The sequence below is a fragment of the Seriola aureovittata genome, chromosome 22, assembly GCF_021018895.1.
Source record: "Seriola aureovittata isolate HTS-2021-v1 ecotype China chromosome 22, ASM2101889v1, whole genome shotgun sequence".
In the NCBI taxonomy this organism is placed as follows: Eukaryota; Metazoa; Chordata; class Actinopteri; order Carangiformes; family Carangidae; genus Seriola; species Seriola aureovittata.
The window spans coordinates 7,865,741-7,886,239 of NC_079385.1; the positions used below are offsets into that span (position 1 = coordinate 7,865,741).

Genomic DNA, 20,499 nt, shown 5'->3' on the forward strand with positions numbered 1-20,499 from the left:
CCATCTGTCTGTGTGTGTTCAGAATAAAAGTGTGTGTCTGTGTTGGAATGGAATGTTACTTTGAATTTGAATTTCCAAACAGTCATGTCTGTGTTTCTGAAAGATAAAAGGTACGTACATTTACACATTTCACTTACACAAGAAAATTTTCATTTTCTCAAATTGATCTATCAAATACAATTTACTAAGTATTTTTCTGACACTGATTTGTGTCAGTGGGGAAAGAGAAAAGTAAAGATTTCTTCTCTTCTCAGCTTTAGTGGTTTAATTCCAAGAGATTTCTGCCTCTGATCCACTGAGCCTCAGAGTTCAAACGTGGGCCTGCCAGGTTCTTAAGGGCCTGTTGAACAGCTCTTATCTCCACATGCTATACCCAGCAACCCTCTCCTCTCATGTCTGCCTTTCTTTCTCTTTCTGTCTTTCTCTGTGGCTCTGTCGCTCTGTTTCATGTTGCTAATTCCCAAATGCTTTGTTTTTGCCTCTCTTCATTTCTCTGCTTGTTTTGTTTTGTTTTGTTTTTTTTGTTTTTTTTATGATTCCTTCTATCTCTTTCTTTCATTTTGCCTTTCTGTCTTTCTTTCCACCTGTCACTTATTCCTGCTCTTTCTTTTCTTTCTCACCCACATGTCACTTTTACATTGACATAATGAGTAGAGGGCTTCTAGTGATGGCAATGTGTGTCAGTCAGACTTAAGACCAAAATATCTCACCAGCTATTGCCATGAAATTTTGTACAGGCATTTATGTTCCCAAGAGGATGAAGCCTCCTGGTCATCCCCGGAGTTCTCCTCTAGCTCCACCTGTTGGTGGAATATTCATATTCAAAACGATATTCATGGTTCCCAGATGATGAATCATAGTGGCTTTGGCGATTCCCCGATTTGTCCTCTTGCGCCACCATGACATTTTTGGGTTTTTTTTTTTTTTTTTTTTTTTTTTGGTGAAATATCTTGACAGCTGTCAGTTGTATATCTTTGATCTGTTTGTCCAGAGGATGAAGCCAACTGATTTTCATATTCCCTGAGTTTTCTTGTAGCTCCAGCATGAGGTTTACATTTGTGTTTTTTTGAAGGCGATGTCAGCTCAGTGTAATCTGTTTCTGCTTGCCTAATTTTAGCAAACTTTACAGTGACAACAAAATAATTGCCTCAGAATTGATAAAGGAAATGGTTCAGAAACAACCATTAAAAGGCAGTAAAATGTTAATATTAAATAAAAAAGACAATACAACACATGCATTAGAACACAAGTCAAAAAAAAAAATAAAGCCTAGAACATACATGCACACAAACAGCACATGCTCCCAGCAATATAATAAAGGTTTCCAGCCTGTTCTCATCAATCTGCTCATTATTACACTGAATTACTTCTCCAATTTCTCCAGGCCTGGAGGCTAACTAGACTTTTAGCAGCTAGTTAGCACAGTACAACATTAGAAGCCTGTTCCTTTGTTTTGTTGTTATACATTATTTCTCTGATTGATTTGTACTTTACTTGGTTGGGAACCTGTTTATGCCTGAAACAAATTAACTTGATCAGTTAGATAAGAACTTTTATCCTGCTTTGAAATCGTAATACTTGTCTTATATTTCGCCACTTCTCAAAGAGACATTCAAACTCACAAACAAGTTTTTCTTTCGAGGTCAGTTTAAAAGACATAACCCTCTAAATCTGCTCAGCCACTGCAGTGTAGTCACTTTCCGTAGTAAAACGTGTGAGCTAATTGCCTCTACTGTAAAAGGAAGAACGCGAGAAGCAGCAGTGTATGACACACTGCTGGCGTTTTACATGCTTGGGGTCTTAAGAGGGAACACAAATGATTGATTCACTTTAATAGTTTTAATTAAAAAATGCATGCAGAAAGTAATTTCAAAAGGATAATTCATGCATTGTTATCAAACATAGTACGGAGAGTAACTGTGAATCTCCTCCCCTGGTTGTGGGATTGGATTGGTTTAGCTGCTAAATGAAAAGCAGGAGTATGGCACTCCCCAAGCAATCTGCCTTCCACCGTTCCACTTCAGCTAACACTCTACTGCTAACTGCAGGCCTGGCCTGCATGGATAAGTTAGCACAGGCACAGACATACACACACTCACACACACACACAGACATTTTATGCACTTTCTGTCACTCAAAGCTTCGCGCAACAACATAAACATGCACACAAACACTCTCCCACTGTACCGTTTTACCCACACATTCGTGCATCACCTGTCACACATATTCACTTTCGATCACACACACAGCACACACAGTAATGGGCAAGCAGAGAGATATTATGCAGGTATGTGTTTGCACTGCCGTTTTTAGGAAATGCCAGCACAGTCAGCGCCATTCCCATTAGTCTGCACTACCTGCAGACACCAACGGGGCTGCTGCAGAACTGCCTCTGAGTGACTATGAAAAAACCTCAGCACTCTGCTTTTTAAGCCCACATATTTGGTGCTGCTTGATTCTGGGCCTGGAAATGTGACAGTGGACCAGTATGAATTTGAAAGGCCCCCCCCCCAAAGTTCAGAAGCAACAAATTGCCATGTTTTTCAGTGATATTTTGAAACCAAGCAATAACTTCAACCCAGCAGCCAGAAATTCACAGAGATGAGGCGTCTTGTCAGGTTTTGGCACAAATGTCACCTTGTAATATATGACATAAAGAAGTGAAGTATTGCTGCTTTTGCAATTTAGCAATTTTCCAATTTGTATTTCTAAAGATGACAGTCTCATAAGGGACACAATTGCCATATTTTTACGGTGCTTGAGCAGGTGTTCTTCTCTACCTTTTGCTTTTAAATGTGTTCAAATAAGACCTGTACATCTTTCACAAATTATCCAACATACTGTATATGATACAGCTTCAGCGCAATTTACCTTGACTTTCGGCGCCTAGATCAAAAGTTTTGAAAAGGCGCTTACATACTTAGTACACACTTTATTCACCACACGCAATACGTCTGATTCTCTCCAGGTGTGTTAACGTGCAACTTTTGTTGAGATGTTTTTTTTATTCATATAGAATATAGAGCATGTACAGGATGACGCCCTCTTCACTTGATAATGTGAATATTCAGTTTTCCCACAGCAAACATATTTTTATGTTTTCATGTCATGTCTTGTACCTTAACAGTCATGCAGACACACATTGTATATTATATATCCTTGAATTTTCTAAAAGGAACAGAACATAAAAGAAACAGCTGGGTGCTCAACTAAAGACCCTGTTAAAGTTATATTCTCTTAGTTTTCCTATGATATTCATTTATACAGTCTACCTACTGTATTTACATGAAAAAAAACAAACTTGCTAGTCCATTACATAACATCTTTTTTGATTTAGTGTGTTCAGGGACTCTTATCTGTCATTTAATTCTTTATGTCAAAGGTCGAGCAGCACTTGAGTTAATCTGTACACTCACAAGGACGGCCTCCCATTTGCGTCCATTCGCAAAAAAAATTTGTTGAATATTATTTGTCGGCGTGGGTTTCACAGTCATCAGTGTAACCCCCATTGATCGCGACCATTTAACACTGTTTCCTTGAGATTTCATTAGCAAGCGTTGCTGAATAGCCCCCGTCGAGAGGATCCCCATCTCGACTGTTAATGTGAGGCCCAGCGTTTCTGTGAATGCAAAGCTATTTGTTCTGTGTAAATGGAATCTCAGTCACTACAATTTTTTTTTTTTTTTTTTTTCCCCCAAAGACGTGCAGAGGAGCTGCGGTATGGAAAGAAAGTGAGAGGTGGAAGACTGAAAGAGGGAGACAAAGATTTGTTTTCACCTTAATTAATGGTTTGTGAAAAACTGTGGACCTTTGCAAATGTCAGCATCTGTCCTCAGATCAGTTATGTGTGGAGAGCGCCTTGGGTTAGGCAGCCCTAGCAATAAAGGAAAGGAGGGCACTCCAGAGGAACCAGGGTGTTCTGTAAATGTCAGCACTATTTCAATCACGATGACTGTGAACACAACTTTGTTTAGGATTAATTTTATATTGTAGAAAGGATGAAAAACCTCAAATTCTGGCTCCACTTTTTGGCGAATCTCCGCTTTGCCATTACTCGGTGATTATGTACATTTTATTTGAGGAACAATACACAAACAGCCCCCAGTTGCATAATTTGTGTGTGTGTGTGTGTGTGTGTGTGTGTGTGTGTGTGTGTGTGTGTGTATTAGCATTCGAATGAGTTAGCAACCGCAGCGTCTGCACATGCAACGCACTACACACTGTGTTTGTAAAGCTGATAGAACTGCCTGGGAATAAAACAATCAAAGCTTATCAAGAGACAACGAATGAGGCGCACCTCTGTGTTGTGTTCATTATTGATGGATAAATATAAAGGGGAGAAAAATCAGGACATGTGGCGAGACATGTAATTAACTTATTTTCAGCATGATATCAAAAAGATAACGTATTCATGTTATGCAACTATAAAGAGTGTTTATAGATGTTTGTTCTTTTTTTTTTTTTTTTTTTTTTCCTTTTTTTACATTCACAACACTTATATCCAGTTTGTGGCTTTGATACATCCTCATCTTCGTCCTCTATGTAGAGTTTTAATTTACTCGTTATTTTTGCATGGTGACATATTTCACAAAGATCTATTTTAAAAGTTTATTTTTGGAAAAACAAAACTCAAATCCATTTAGTCTAGTTATCAGAACAAAGCGTGTCCCTGTCAGGGCGCCAGGACAAATGCTGGAAAATTGGAGCTCCCACTATTTAATCGGGACATCTGGTCACTCTAGATGTCTTACTCTGCCAGAACAAATGCTGCAGAATATTATAAACACCGTAGTCCGTAGGGCCCTCTACTGGAAAAAGCACTTTTTCTGTATTTACTGCAGTGCCTTTTACATGCACTTTCCTTTCTCTGTTATTTTATGATGTGATATGAAAAAAAAAAATCATTCTGTAGAATTGAGCCGCCAAGGTTACCAATAACAAAGATCTAAAAAAAAAACTGACCATAGAGTTGAATAAACGCTGCTCTAACTCAGTGTCAACTGAACATTTGACCTTGCAGCTGTTTCTAATAAATTGGCAGCAGTGTATTTTAAAACTGAAAAAAAAAAAAATCATGTTGATGTTCATTTTTTAGAGTGGGATGTTCATTGTGAAATGGTTGCTAATTTGCATTTGTGTGTTGCATCAGTATATATGTGGGCTCTGATAAGCTCTTTCAGTGCGTATATGTGCGCCTTTCTTTTGTTTTTCTTTGAATTCTTTGAATAATTTCATACGTTTCACCCATTTATCACGACGAGACCTCCTCATCTTCTCCCCCAGAACTTTATTTCCAAACTTGGCTTGTATCGAGCAGACCTTCTCTGGGGTTTGTAGCTCTTCTGATGGATGGCGCTGCAGTCAATAGTGCTGAAAGTGAGACAAGGCCACCCTTGGTAAACAACTTTTAATAATCACCCCGTTGATTGAGTGCCTCACCCGATGTGGCATATGAATCTATTTGTGCCGAAGCAAGAGGAGAAAAGGGAAAAATGAGAGAAAAACAGAGAGCTTAATATGGTGGAAGTAATTATGTAGCCCTCCACCCCATCCTGCCTTTTATTCTGTGACATCCTTCTTTCATTGCTCCCCTTCCTCCTCCGTGCTCTCCATCACTGAAGTTGGCTGTAAGGCTAACTTGCGTGGGCTGGTGTGCTGAATTATTGTGCTGTATGATTTTGATGACCAAAGCTGCTTGTAAAGTCTGTAGTGATCAGTCACAGTGTGGCATTGGGTGGACCAAAAGTAAGTAAGTGAATGTGTGTGTGTGTGTGTCTGTCTGTCTTTGTGCTAAAATATGGGCACAAACACAATTGTATATTAGCTGTAAAAGTGAGTGGTGTTGTCGCTCTGTTGATCAGTGTGCGCAGGTACAAGTTTGCCATTGCCATGAGTCTCCGAAAAAGCATTTATCAGCTCAAGACAATCGTGTGTGAGGTGATTAGCGTGGCGTCTGAGTGTCATTACCGACTTTATCACTGGCTGAGGTTTATCCACGAGAGAGGGAAATAGGAGATAGGAGGAGTCAGAGTTTTATGGCTTTTTTGCCCTAAGATAACAGCATAACGGGAGTTGCTCTGTCAGCCCATAAGCCAAGCGCATGCCCCCCTGCTCAACTCAGTTAAGACACAAAAATGCCAAATAAACAGCAATATCGACCCACTCGTAAGGAATAAACAGACTGCAGGAGCAGCAGCAGGAGGAGGGGGATGAATAGATTTTCAAGAAAAGGAGAAGAAGAACGATTTGAGGAATGGGCTGGCTCATGAAGTGAGACATAAATTTGAGACGTGAATTTTTAAATTTAAATGCTCTTACATGTAATCAAAGCGAGAGTTGAGACACCGCCGCCCCTGGGTTCTTCCAGGGATCGTGAACTCTTGATTGGGGTGGCATTAACCTTTCTGAACTTGGCAGTGGGTGAAGGCAGGAATTAAACTCTTAAGGCTCAATTTTTTTTCTTTTATTGAATTTACCATGTAAGAGTTCATACGGCCTCTGCATGATGAAGTGCCCATTGAACTGTTCATATTGCCAGTTTTTGTGCAGCACTAAACGACGTGGTTCTCTGGAGTCGTTTGCATGTTTGAATTTGTGCAACGAGAAAAATGTTTGCCAGATTTGGATGGTTTTTGGTGCGGGGGGGGGGGGGTGAATATTGACTGCTCTTGAACTTTGAAGTTTTTCATAGGGAAAAGTGAAACTACTCAAGCAGAGTGAAATATCACTGTAAATGCTTCAATACACAGAACACAGACAACTGTTTTAGTACTTAGATTGCTTCTGGCTGCATTTTTCCAAAGGTTATGAACTTGTCATCGGTCTGGCATTGACTAGTACAGAATGGGTGCAAGGCTAGAGCCTGCTCACTGTGAGCATGAACTGTGGAGAGGAAAGTGATCTAACTTGTTTCTCCTCATAGAAGATTGTTCTTTTTTATTTTAGGTTTAATCAAAAACCATTAAACAAATCTCTTTATGAGGTATCAGCAGAGGTTGGAGTATCCAAATAATAACCTCAACACAAACACCCACGCTTGTGGTTTCATGTGAACTGAAAGCATTCAGCCAATCTATCACCCATTCTCACAGGCTTTAATCTTATTCACACTCCCACAGTATTTAAATCACCAAAGGTTCTACCCACATCCCGCATGTCGCATTATCTTTCTTCCTTTAATACATGACATAGCAGGTTTTTATGAATTAGTTTGCTTTCCACACTCTTGGACTGATATTGACCTAGTGCACATTAAGCATGTCAGGAATGCATGAATGTGAAATGAGAAAATGGCCCAGATATATTTACACATTCATACTTAGTAGTTTTCAGACCTGTATGCAAAATCCAAAAAACCAAAAGTACATAATTGGACCAGATTAAAGTCTAAGCTTCGTTATGTGCGACTATATTATTAAAAGTAAAAAGTAGCAGACTTCTAAAGGAATAGTTTGACATTTTGGGAAATATACTTATTCACTCTTTTGCCAAGCGATAGATGAGAAGACTGATGCCACTCACATGTACGTACACTAAATATGAAAACTCCAGCCAGCCAGCAACTCTAGCTTAGCTTAGCATAAAGACTGGAAAGATACAAAATTCACCTACCAGCAAATGTAAAGTTCAATAATTAATGTGTTATGTCTTGTTTGTTTAATATTTACAAAAACAAAATGTAAAAATGTCATGTTGTGGTTTTAAGGTGGGGGTTACGTGACAGTTTCTTGGCCGGGAGCAGTACTTTCCTGAATTCTCCGCTGGTTGCCTGGCAACTGATTTGTGTTTTTTTTTTTGTATAGATTAAACAAACCAGATATAACATGTTAATAAGTGAGCTATGTGGGTTTTATCAACATTGGACAGAGCCAGGGTGTTTCCCCTGTTCCCAGTCTTGGTAAACTAAACTAAGCTAAACTAAACTAAGCTAAGCTAAGAGGCTAATGCCTGTAGCTGCACAGACTTGTGCCACTTCTGCACAGACCTGAGAGTGATATTAATGATCTCATCTTACTCTCAGGAAGAAAGTGAAGAAGCTCATTTACCTATTTCTTTAAACTAATGAAGCTGCTTTAAATTTTCCTACAAAATGAATCATAGCTCAAAAACTGAATTTTTACAAATTAAATCAGTTCAACAGAAAGTTGATTTGACGTAACAAAGAATTATTTTAAAAAAGCATCTCTAAAATCATCTTTACTTGGCAACAGAAATATATTATCCATAGAAACAACATCAAAACCAGTCTGTATTATCTGCCAGGCTTTTTACCGGCCAACATTTTTACAAGACAACTTGGCTGTGCCATCCTATGTCAGCTCTTACCTCCACATCCTACAGTGCCCCCCTCCTACATTAGCACCCACTGTTTGCCAGAGTGCCCATTTTGTGTAATTATACGAACTACAGCAAGCTAATGGCCCCGACAGAGCAGTGCCTGGGCCCATTACACCTCAGGGTGCTGCAAAACACCATTACCACCACCAGCAACCTGGAGTGCTCGTGCTCGTAGGTGACAGTCTGTGTGCGTGCAGCTGCATCTCCATGTCAGTGTTCATGTAGATGTGTCGGTTAAAGGAGGTCGGAGGTGTAATGATACATGTCAAAGACTCACAACAGCTACTACAGATGATTTGCCATTTTTAGCCACAAATGTGTGTCTGTTGGTATGTTTGTGCGCACCACACCTGTCATCTCTCCCCCATTAATTTCTCCAGGGGCTTTAGCTGCTCACTGCTGGGAGCTGTAGTTGACACTGCAGGAAAGACAGCAAGGCACCTCGTGCGACTTTGGGCACTCAATGTACTCACTTCACTTAGCACCATCTCATTCTGCCTGCAAACTGGCTATTTGGTTCTCAGGCGGAGGGGCCTTTAATCATGTGTTTTATCTTTTTCTACACGTGTCAGTGTGCTCACTCTTGTCTCAGTGTATGAGTTTAACAAAAGCCACCATTATAGCTGATAACTACAATCTGCTTTGAAGTAACTTTTCACTCTGACTCAATTTGAGGTTTCAGCTCTAATAACTAAATAATATTCATCTATATCGCACGTACATCATTTCATCCAACTCAGTCCTCAAAAATGACTCAACCTTCCAATGAAGTTTGTTTTGAAAACCGGTGTCTTCATGTTAATCATCTCTGCTTAGCATCAGGTTATCATTTATTTACTCCATACCAGCTTTAAGGTTTTGATCCTACGCCGAACATATGTTGTTGCTGCTGCATGAATGTGGAGTACAGATTAGGATAGACTGCATTAAATCAGCTCAGCCCCGTTAGATCCAGGTTAAAACGATAACTATATACACTGTGAATAAATTTCACTTGGCAGTGGTCTTGGCTCTCTGTGTAACCAATACATTATCCCATTCTCTTTTTGAACAAAGAGCCTTAGCACTGACTCTATTGACAATCTGCTTTCCCCTCAGTATCAATAGCCATTAACCACTTTAAGCCTTGCCAAGCGTAGGAGACGGAGAGCTAATTGCCTTTTTTTTTTTTTTTGTAGTGTACTGTATACAGTAATGGTGGATCAATGTGTTTGTTAGTATTGTGGGATAAATGGATATTCATGCCTGAATAACCACAAGCACCTACACACACACACACACACACACAGCAAGGCTAGCTGCATAAACTGTATGCACCGGCAGTGTACACACACCGTTATCTCCTCCTTCTGTCTTGCCTCTACCTCCAGTTTACTTCATCATCTCTTTCACCGATGCATTCCTATAACACACACTAGAGCAAACATGCATACATCTCCGTACATCGCACCGCACACTCTTTTGTCACATCTCTCTCATTTCTGATTGCATGCATGGCCTTCACTAACCCCCCACCCCCCCCCCCCCCCCCCCCCCCCCCCCCACCCCCAACACATGCTAACCATACATTGAAATTCACTGCCTACACAGATTCCCCTTTTTTTTTTTTTTCCCTCTCATGGAAACGTGCACGCTCATTCACTCAGACACTCATGGCCTCTCAGCGTGAAGTGTTGCCACCTGTGTGGAGTGGAGTGAGTGCAGCGTTTCCCCCCTGACAGCGAGATGTATGCAATTAAACCGTATTAAAGTCATTAGCCCAACAGAAGTGATAGCCAGCAGATGGTTACCACGCAGAAATATGCTCTTAATGAAGCTCCTCGGTCACTATGGGTGTTAACGTGTGTGGCGGAGCATGCCTGAGAGCACTCGTGTGTGTGTTGTGTATATGTTTGTTTGGGTGTGGTTCAGCGGTGACGCTCGAAGCAGCACTTGATTAAACTGTGGGTGGTCCTTCTCCTGCAGTAAAGCAATTAGTGATATCTGTTGATTTATAAAGATAAGGTATCACGTGGTAAATTTCTCTCCTACTACTTATCCAAATCTATTCTGTGGAGGCTAAACAGGCTGGAGGGAGGATATTTGATGTGAGAGATTCGGGAACTGTCGTTTTCTGAGGATAAAAAACAAGCCCCATCTCCAAATCAGTAGCGTCATGAACTCATCATTAGCCAAAGCTATAGCAGTTGACTTTGTTAATATTACTGATTAATTCCAAGTGCAATTTGAGTTCCCCTCATTTACCGACCTGAGCCCATTTCTATTAGCAACTTAAGACGACTGTCCCTTTACAGCATTAAATATTTCGGAGGGCCTGTTGTGCTGTTACACACTAGCAAGTGAGGCTATCTAGCTTCCTCTGGGAAAGTGCTCCTTAGCTTAGCCTGCTAACCTTTGCACTGAGTACTGCTAGATGTTACTTTTCATTCATGTTTGTGATAAAGTGATTTGTTCATCACACATCGTACAAAATTGGAGTTGCAGGAGTGGTGACGGTAAACGAACCGGAGTGTAAAAACTCAACGGGTTGTGCCGTGTCCTTTATTAACATAAATGAATTGAAAGAATCCCTTTAGTTTTAAGACATATAAGACAATACTCTTTAGTTTATATGCTAGAAACAACATGTGTCCTACTTCACTGGGAAGTCCGTTCACAAGTGTTTGTTCACTGGAGGTTTTTTACTTTCAGCATCACACTCTGGTAACTTATGTTGGACCATGATTTGGTTTCTGAACTAGTTGTGATGTCAGAAAAAAAATCTTGTACACACACACACACACACACACACACACACACACAAACGCCTTAAACTGAAATTTAAGGTAACCACAGAGAAACTTCCCTCCCTCAGCAGATGAATAAGAAAACAGCCTTTTAGTGAACAGTTTCTATTATATTCTATGCTGTGAAGGTCAAACATCCAAGCAAAGTAAAAAAAAATAAGCAAAACACATTTTTTAGTGGAGAGGGACTTTAAATTTCAGTAAGCATTTAAGTCAATTACACACCCGTCATTGTCAATAATATTAGGCAACCTGGTATTAAAGGTTTGGTGTAAATCAACAACATCAGCAGCATCCCAATTATCTGGTTCAGTTCATAAATCTCTCCACTGTCAGGCATTCAGAATTCATTTAATAAGACTCTTTTAGTGGAGCGATGCTCCTCAGCGTTAATTTCTCTACAAGTCATGTGTAGCCAGGATTCAGCAGAGGGAGGCTTTCCTTTTGCCTGAAGAGCCTGAAGCAATAAGGTACAGTATGGGAGGTACACGGTGTCTAGCCCCAGGCTCCCAGGACCACTGGGGTGATGCGTAGAATAATATATACTATGCACCACATCACATCACATAAATATATATATATGCACACATAAGTAGTAGTAGTTACGGCTGACTGACACATGAACTACATATGGTTACATCAGTTGAAGTCTCAGATGGATGCTTTTTTTTTTTTTTTCCTGTTCTTAATAATTTATTTTCTCTTTTACTTCTGCCTTTGTTCTCTTTAAATGAGCTATTAGTTACTGGTGATTTATATTCAGCCTAACATGCCTCACAGGTGTTCAGCAGGACATCTACAGTTCAAACATTGTTTTTAATTCTTTATTTATTTATTTAGCATCTGATTGTATTTCACATGAGCAGACGTAACACAAACATAAAGACATAACGCTTGCATCCACTCTGCAGTCTGTTAGCTGTGAGCAAAATGGTTGGATTTGGAGTGTGTGTGTGTGTGTGTGTGTGTGTGTGTGTGTGTGTGTGTGTGTGTGTGTGTGTGTGTGTGTGTGTGTGTGTGTGTGTGTGTGTGTGTGTGTGTGTGTGTGTGTGTGTGTGTGTGTGTGTGTGTGTGTGTGTGTGTGTGTGTGTGTGTGGATGGGAGAGAGGGTGAGTGATGAAAGGAGAGAGCTGATAGTGATGCTCTATTGAATACAGATGAGAGAAAGCCAAGCAGAATTCTGATCAGGCTGCCTTCCTCTCTTTCTTCCACTCTCCCTCTGTCTCTCTCTCCATCCCTCAGAGGGGAAATACTTCAGAGAAGTGCGTCTTTCTGAACTAGGGGGGGAAGTCATGAGGTCAACCTTTCAAAGTCAAGGTCCGGGTCTTAAAGAAGCATCTATTATATTGGGTTTTTTTTTTTTTAAATTTAGAATTAACAAGAGGCTGGTCTTTGATGGTCTTGATATGACGCAGTATCTTAGAGAGAATTTGATCATGAACTGAGACTCTTTTTTTTTTTAACGTTTGACAACACTGGAGGCCAAAGTTGTTAGCATTTTTAGCAGCGCTCTCTGGCTGCTTGTGCATTACTGAAATACTCCAACAGGGCTTTCACACATTTCAAGGGCCTAAGGCTTATAAAAGTCAGTCACCGCTGTAATCACCAGCTACTCTTTTAGTCAAGCTAAGAAAAACAATTTTCAAAAGTTACTGTATGTCAAAACTGATATTCAGCTGGGTTTAGCGGTTAGTTATTCAGGAGACAGAGGTGAAACCTCAGCCTAATCTGTATAATCTGGGTAGGGTGGCAGCTTTGAGATTCATTAGTTGGAAAAAAAAAAAACTTGCACTTTTCCACCCTCACACAGAATACAAATGCTTATTGTTGAAAAGTCATTGGGGTCATCTCACCGGCTCATTAAAAACAAGCGAGGAAGGAAAAAATTAATGGAGCCAAACACCTTCGATTTAATTCGTAGGAGGGTAAAATAATACAAAGTGCCTCGCTGTAGTAAATATAGCCGCGTAAAGTTTTGTGTCGTTCGAACTTCTCGGCAGTTGTAGTAAGATGAGAGTGGAATGTGCATAAAAATTTAGAAGCACTCTGACACGCTAATAAAATAGAGGTTAAGTATAACGCTACTCCACGGACTCATTACAGTTATATTCAAATACTTGAACTGGTGTTTAAAATATTTTTCGTACCACAGTCACAGCCTCTACGACAGCAACAAACTGCTCAGGAGTCAGATGAGTGTAGACACCACAAGACCCAATGTGATTTGTCCTTCGATGTGATTATCAACACCATGATTGGTTGTAAACCCTGTTGTCACGGCAATGATTTCAGCCTTGATGATGAAAACTCCCGGGACACTGATCCATAGCGCACACACACACACACAGAAGCAGTCTGTCTCACTGCTAACCAGTCTCATTCCCCTTTGAGAGAGAGGCATTAGTCTGCAAGATTGAACTTGCGTATGTGTGTGTGTTGCTGTTGTCTGTCTTCGTACTTGCACAGTAATGTACTGAACAGGAATCTGGGGAAAGGAGTGAGCCTCACTGAATTGTACTTGACACTTTATTCTTTCTTTCCTTTTTTTCCCCCGTACCCCCGACCCACCTCTCTCTTTTTTCTCTTTCTTTCTCACAGCTGTTATTAAACCACTTTGACTCGGTTAATAACATCTCTGTCACACTCAAACACACAGGCAGAGGCAGAAAGCAAGTGTAACCGTGCCTGTCTGCTACACTAACATTACATTCGTACATACCAGACCCCAAAGGGTATACTTTGTGGGATCCCAAATGCGGCTACAGCCTGTAATCATATTTTATGCTGTAGTTGTGTTTAGTTGTACAGAGTTTAGGGCTCTGTAGTTTTTTTAAAAGTCACTTCTGGGCCCATTTATATCTGCTCTTCTTGGGCACAGTACACAGATAATGATTTCTGGCCACAGGCTGGTGTAACTAAGGCCCAGCTCAGACCTGGCATTAAAATGTGTGTTGTGTCTTGAGTGACCACTTGCGATCAGATCTCACTTCCTGCTCTATATGCAAATTAATACATATTCCTGAACGGGGAAGTGGTCTTTTGGACCCCACAGTGCATCATTACTGTTTGCAAAGACCAAATGCCTTATTGTTTGTAGCCAGTTCAATGATGACAGACGGGTCCATTGTGTTTGTGAGAGGGAGAGAGAGAGAGAGAGAGAGAGCGGGGTAAGGAGGGGTTGAGCTAATCATTTCACTGCGTGCAGCTCATCAACAATGAAATAAAGTTTTAACCATTTGAAATAGTAAAATATTTTTGGTTGATAATGAAAGTGTGGCGGAGGACCTCGCCTCTGCCTCTGGAGGGTGAGTTCACACCTGTACTCAGAGCTGTCCACTTGTGATTGGATCACCTGCGATGCATGTTAATGTGCTGAACAGGGCTTACGTGTTCTGCGCTGAGTCCAGTGTAGACCTGGGGCCGGAATAGTTTTTCACTCTAACTGAACAAACTGTCCAACTGAAACAGAGAAATGTCATTTATATTATATTCAAATCATACATTCATATGTTGCAGTCTTTAAAGCAATCTGTGATGCTCAAGACTTAGCTAAAGAAGCAAACCAAGGCAGAGATGCAGCCGCCTTCTAAAACTAGCCACATCTACACACCATAATAGCACTTAATTAACTTGATTGAAGCATTCAACAACTTACTGCTGTACTGGCTCGGCTTATTTCCGTTTGCCGAGGAACAGGTCATCATTGGCTTTTTGCTGGACCTGCTGGAGACAGCTGGTTGAGGCGTAATTAGGTGACTTATTAACTTGTTGCATGGATTTATTCTTATAAATGCTGCTGAACTGCAGCGACTGCATTTAGAATTGGCTGAATGTTGATCATAGTGCAAACCAAACCACCTCCAGATCTGATCTGAGGCAGGTTTAAATAACTTCTTAATACGTACATACATTCCAGATAAGATATGAAGTTAGATTTTGGCTTCTTTTTTTTTTGATAGACAGTGAAGATAGAAGCAGGAAACAGGGGCGCCCTAACCATTAGGCCACCGGGGTGCCCCCAGCTTGCGTGATAATAACCAGCTGTGAATTGGAGCTTGATGTCAACACCATTATTTATATTTCTGTCTTAATTGGTTTCCTCCCATTTGTGTTGTGTGAGGTTTGTTGCCAACCCAAGCATCAGGATTCTGCATTGATATCATCATCTTTAATATCATAAAAGACATCAACTACTGCCTACATAGGCTTATTACCTTCTCTACCCTCTTTGCTATTAAACAGTTGATTTGTCGTTGCCTTTATTGTCTTCTTGCATCAATACGTCTGAAACTGTTGTTGTCGTTTTCTAGTTTCATCTGACTCCTGACTTTTGTGTTTCTTAATGTCTCCTCTAAATGTTTTTTTTTCTCTTTTTTTTCCCAACAGGGGCTAATGATCCTCCTGCAAAATCTACCCACGATGCACTGGGGCAATGAGGAAGTGAGTGTGCTGCTGGCCGAAGCCTACAGGTTGAAGTTTGCCTTTGCCGACGCGCTCAACCACTACAAGAGATGATAAGCGTGGCGCTCCGCAGCTGCTCCCCTCCTCTTCCTCCTTCTCTTCCTCCTCCTCCTCTTATTCCTCCTTTTCCTTCCCCACAGTCGTCTACTGAACTTAGAGGCCTCTTTTCCTACATGGAAGGACCTTCCCTTTTCTTAACCTCCTTTTCCCAAATTGCCCAACGGGCCTTTCAGCTACTAAGAGATTCGAATCAGCCAATGACTGGGAGGACGTGCGGTGTAGCATTCTAACATGTTGATGTGGAGCCTTTTTTTTTTTTTTTCTCTGATCAGCTCTGAAACGTGCACTCCTGCAGTCCAGTGCAGATCCCTCTTCTTCATCGTTGAAGACCACACCACAACTTTGTGTCGGAGTTTGGTTCGCTCAAGCTGACACCTCAAAAGTACGACCTCAGGCCTGATGCAGGACCACGAGCCTTTGCTCAGCGCCGCCTGAGGTCTAGTCTGGCTCAGAAGAATGTTCTTTCCTGCTTACTGTTATTTCCAATACCATGGCAATACCTTGTTCTTTGTTCCCCGTGGCAAAGATGTGACCTTTTTTTTTTTTTTTTTCCAGTTTGCAAAGACAAGGAAAGATGGCAAAAGGGCACTGAGCTAGACGGTTTACATATCTGAGCCCCTCTCCTGGTCACAACACGACCCGGAGGAACATGTCCTCTTCTGTTTTTCTTTTTTCTCCCTCCTGCATCCTGCCGGGAGGGACACAGATTGTTTTCCTTCATGAACACGCCAGAATTTCACAAAGAGAGAGAGAGAGATTGTCAGTCTAGAGGGGAAGAATCATGTCTCCTTCCTTCCACAAACCACACACACCAGCTCAATCCTATTCTCCCACCCGCACTCCAGCATCACAGCGTTTTGAGTGTAAGACAAACAGTGGTAAGAGGCTGCAGGTCAGGAGGGTCACACATACGCAGATCCGCATCAGAGGTAATAAGCCATTAGGAGTAAGAAACTACTTATTCCCACTCATTCGATTTTCCTCAGACCTGTCTTTATGAAGGACCATGTCTTATCTATTATCTATTCCTCCTCTCTGGACCTAAGACTACCTCAGAACACACGGTAACACACAAGTCGTAAGAACTGGAAATCCACTCACTGAGGCGTGAATGGACACACAACACACGTTGGCGCGTATATTGTGACTTTAAAAGAAAAAACACACACACACACAAACATGCACACGTCAGTATGGGCTCAAAATAAACGCTTTCTGTTCATTTCAGAAATGAAATTCTCATCAAAGAAGCTAAATTTGTGTAATTGTGAAGTGAAGATCAAAATGAATAACTTTGGCTTGTTAAGTACAGTTTCTGTTTTCCTCACCCACTCCTCTCCTCCTGTGTGATGGGCCCTGTTTTCATGGGTGTTTAAAAAAAAAAAAAAAAGCCACATGCAACCTTCCAGTTGGTTGATTCGGTGTAGGTGGAAATAGTCTGACATTTTTCCGAGGATAGACTTCATAGGACTTTGCAACAGCAAGCACAAATGAAATGTGTTTTGTAAATGTGCAACAGTTCACAGAATAAGTTCAAATAGAGATATTTCTTTACACATACTCTGCACAGGAGTTCCAACTCAACAATACGACTTTAATTCAGGTGAAGTTTCGGTAAGGATTTGCCTGTACGCAGCTCAACATTAATCAGTGATAGTTAATATAGTTCTTAATATTCACCCATAAGGCCAATCTCGCCTATAAACATATGCGAGTCGATTATGGGTTTTCTTGCAGCCTCTATCTCTAAGGACGTCTTGCACATTTAGAAGGTAACTGAACATGCTTGATCCATGTTGGTTCACTTAATTGAATCATGTGTAAGCAGCAGTGAGCTACTGCAAAATTAACAACATAACATCTCTGCTAGTGTGCACTGGAAACAAGTACGCTATAACTTTGGTTTTCTGCAGCTTCCCAGTGGATGCAGTAAAAAAAATCATCGGCGATGTTGGACAAGATCCTGGAGTTGTGCTGGACACACTCATAATACACTGCTGTGCCTTCACTCAGCTTCAGGACCATCGTTGCTCCTCTCTACATGTTATACAAAAAGTGAAGGTAATCAGAGCGAAGCTTTGCACACCATTGCATTCTCTTCCGACTGGAAAAAGTAGAGTTCATTTTTAAAATTTTCTAAATGCGTTTATGCTGCAGAAGGAGTTTGGTTGCATTTGATTGTGTTTTCCCAGAAGTGTAAAATCTGGTCTGAACTCCTGTCTATTGCGATAGAAAAACAACAGGCTTAACAGATAACTATTATTATTAAACATTACCTTTAATGTGAAATCCTTTTCAAGCTGCACATAACTGAACAAAAACCGCAGGTGCATTTAAATACAAGCTCATCATTATTGTGCACATGAGCTTCCACTTATTGTAATCATACCGTTACTGTAGCGCTGTCTCTTTCACCATCTTAATTGCGTGCATCGTCCTGTTCATTTAGAGCACATGGGATATCTTACCCAAAGTCAGTAGCACCATACTGGTGTATTGTGGATGGAGGGGGGGGGGTTAATCAGACATTCATGACATAACACAAAGCTGTTAACGTTTGGAGCCTCCTGTCGCGACTCCGCCAGGATCCATTATTGTCATCCCGAGCCCCGCAAAGACGGTGTGCATAGGTGTGTGAAGGGGAGATGGAAGGAGAGAGGGAGCGAGTTGTGTTTCTTTGGAAGTTTCAGGGCTTTTTCTGTGAGAGCTGTCAGTCTTTGATCACACGTCGGGATTTTTTTCACACAGCCCGCGCCAATTCACAAGCCCCTCATCTCCCATGCTCTCTGACAAGGAAAAACTGCACTTAATTTAAAAGTCTATAGCCTTTTTTTTTTTCCCTCTCTCTCTTTTTGTATCAGATATATTCTTTCAATCAGCATTTTAAAGATTTGTCTTTCTCCTTTTTTGGTTTTATTTTTTTATGCTGTTTACATGACAAGTCTATTAATTTGTGCCTGACTCTGGAGACACGAGACAACATCCTAGATATGTTTTTGACCTCAAATTAACTTGGAAAGGTTTTAGATTTCTGTAAGCAATAGTATGACATTTTGAATTTGCTGTGAAAAAAACAGAAAATATCTTATTTTTTTGTTTGCACATCTAGTTTTTGGGGTGTGTAAGCTGCCAAGGTAAACTGTTTATTTATCCTATGGGCATTTACAACCATATTAATAGTCCAAACTTGGCAACTGACTGTTTGCTAAACCGCTCCTGTGCACAGCAGTCGTCATAGCTTAGTAACCATTAACTGAGCATGGTAGGCCTGTCGAGCTTTACATTTCTCCACATGCTGAAATGGTGCGTTTAGGGCCTTCAGCATTTAAAGAGTTTGTCTGTTTTGTCCAAAGTCAGAAACACATGAAGTAAAGTGTAAGGAATGTACAACTACATTAGTTTGTGCGATTACACTTTATGTTTAAAAAAGAAAAAAAAGAAAAAGAAAAAAAAGGTTGAAGTGTGTTATTTCCCCAAGCCAGTCCTGGAAGCTGTGTTTATGCTAACGCTAGCATCACCATCAATCAACCACCTGCCAACATTACCCAAGAATTTCAATATTTAAATCTGCCACCGTTAAAGCATGTCGAGAATGGAAAGCTTGACAGGCATGGTAACGGTAACTAAGGGAGGCGGGGCTTAGCAGACAGTCAATTGTTGTCCTGTTTATTGTCCAAAGCCCTACAACTATAGTTTTTAAGATGTTATGTTGCCTTATTGCACATGTTAATATTGAACACTGTGGGGGAATAAATGCCAGTGGTGACAAGGGATGTCAAGGGCAACAGTGTTGGAGGTTTACAGTTAGTTTACTGTCTGTGAATGTATGTGTGTGTGTGTGTGTGTGTGTGTGTGTGTGTGTGTGTGTGTGTGTGTGTGTGTGTGTGTGTGTGTGTGTGTGTGTGTGTGTGTGTGTGTGTGTGTGTGTGTGTGTGTGTGTGTGTGTGTGTGCGCGTGTGTGTGAGTGAGAGAGAGAGAATGTGAGAATGTGTGAGTGATGGGCAAACACTGTAGGCCCCACACCCCCCTTCTCCTTCCTCTTTTTAAATCGTTAGAGAAATTTCTCAGTTTTTGCTGTAATGTCACATGCAGTAATTTCCCTTTAACAAGAATTAGCTGCCTGTTGGATTTTTGTGAAAAGAGATGGTTTAATAAACAAACACATAAGCACATTCAGTTGCTCTCAGTGTCAAATTAGCCTGGCTGTAGCCCACTGGCTCTCAGCACACACACGTCTCCATGGTGATGAAGGCCTAGGTGCTATCTGGCTGGAGCCCTTTTTCTAATAGCACACACATACACACACACTCACACACACAGGCAAACTTCAAACATTCTTTGGAGCATCTTCAGGAGGGTATCCTTAAGTAACATTTTCAGCTGCTTTCATTTCTTTTAGACTTTTTTTTTTTTTCTCTCGCTCTACTTCTGCAGACATGAAAATATGTTTATGAAAACCAAACTGGGGGGAAGAAAAAAAACAACCCTCCCATGTGTTTTGCCTCATGAGCACTCAGAAGAATCTAATAATACTAGAGCGTTGTGGGTGACAGGAGTAGTGGCTCATGAATTTAAAATGTGTACAGAGAAGATTTTGAAACAAAAATCTGTAAATAGAAAGTGTAAATAAATCCTATATATGACAAAAACAGCTTTGAATGTGGCGTCCTGTTGTGTACGAGCTTTCCAGTATTGTTGTGTCTACGTATGCAAGAGTGGAGGATATGGGCTGAAGGAATTTCACTGCATCTCTAAATATTCCATGTCCAATTGGAGTCAATTAAACTCAAGGTATGATATGTTTCAGAGCATCGTGTCCCCTGTGCCTCTCAATATAAACAGCCTCGAAACCTTG

The 20,499-nt window shown here is 40.8% G+C and overlaps 1 protein-coding gene across 2 annotated transcripts in view; it reads left to right on the plus strand.

The window, feature by feature from the left end:
• Positions 1-20,295, plus strand: part of tbc1d22a (TBC1 domain family, member 22a) — a 120,853-nt gene extending 100,558 nt beyond the window's left edge. For both annotated transcript variants that reach the window (XM_056367248.1, XM_056367247.1), the window contains exon 14: positions 15,510-20,295. In XM_056367248.1, coding sequence (XP_056223223.1) covers positions 15,510-15,638 — 129 coding nt within the window. In that variant the 3' untranslated portion in view covers positions 15,639-20,295. The remainder of the gene's footprint in view (positions 1-15,509) is intronic.
• The last annotated feature ends 204 nt before the right edge of the window (positions 20,296-20,499 follow it).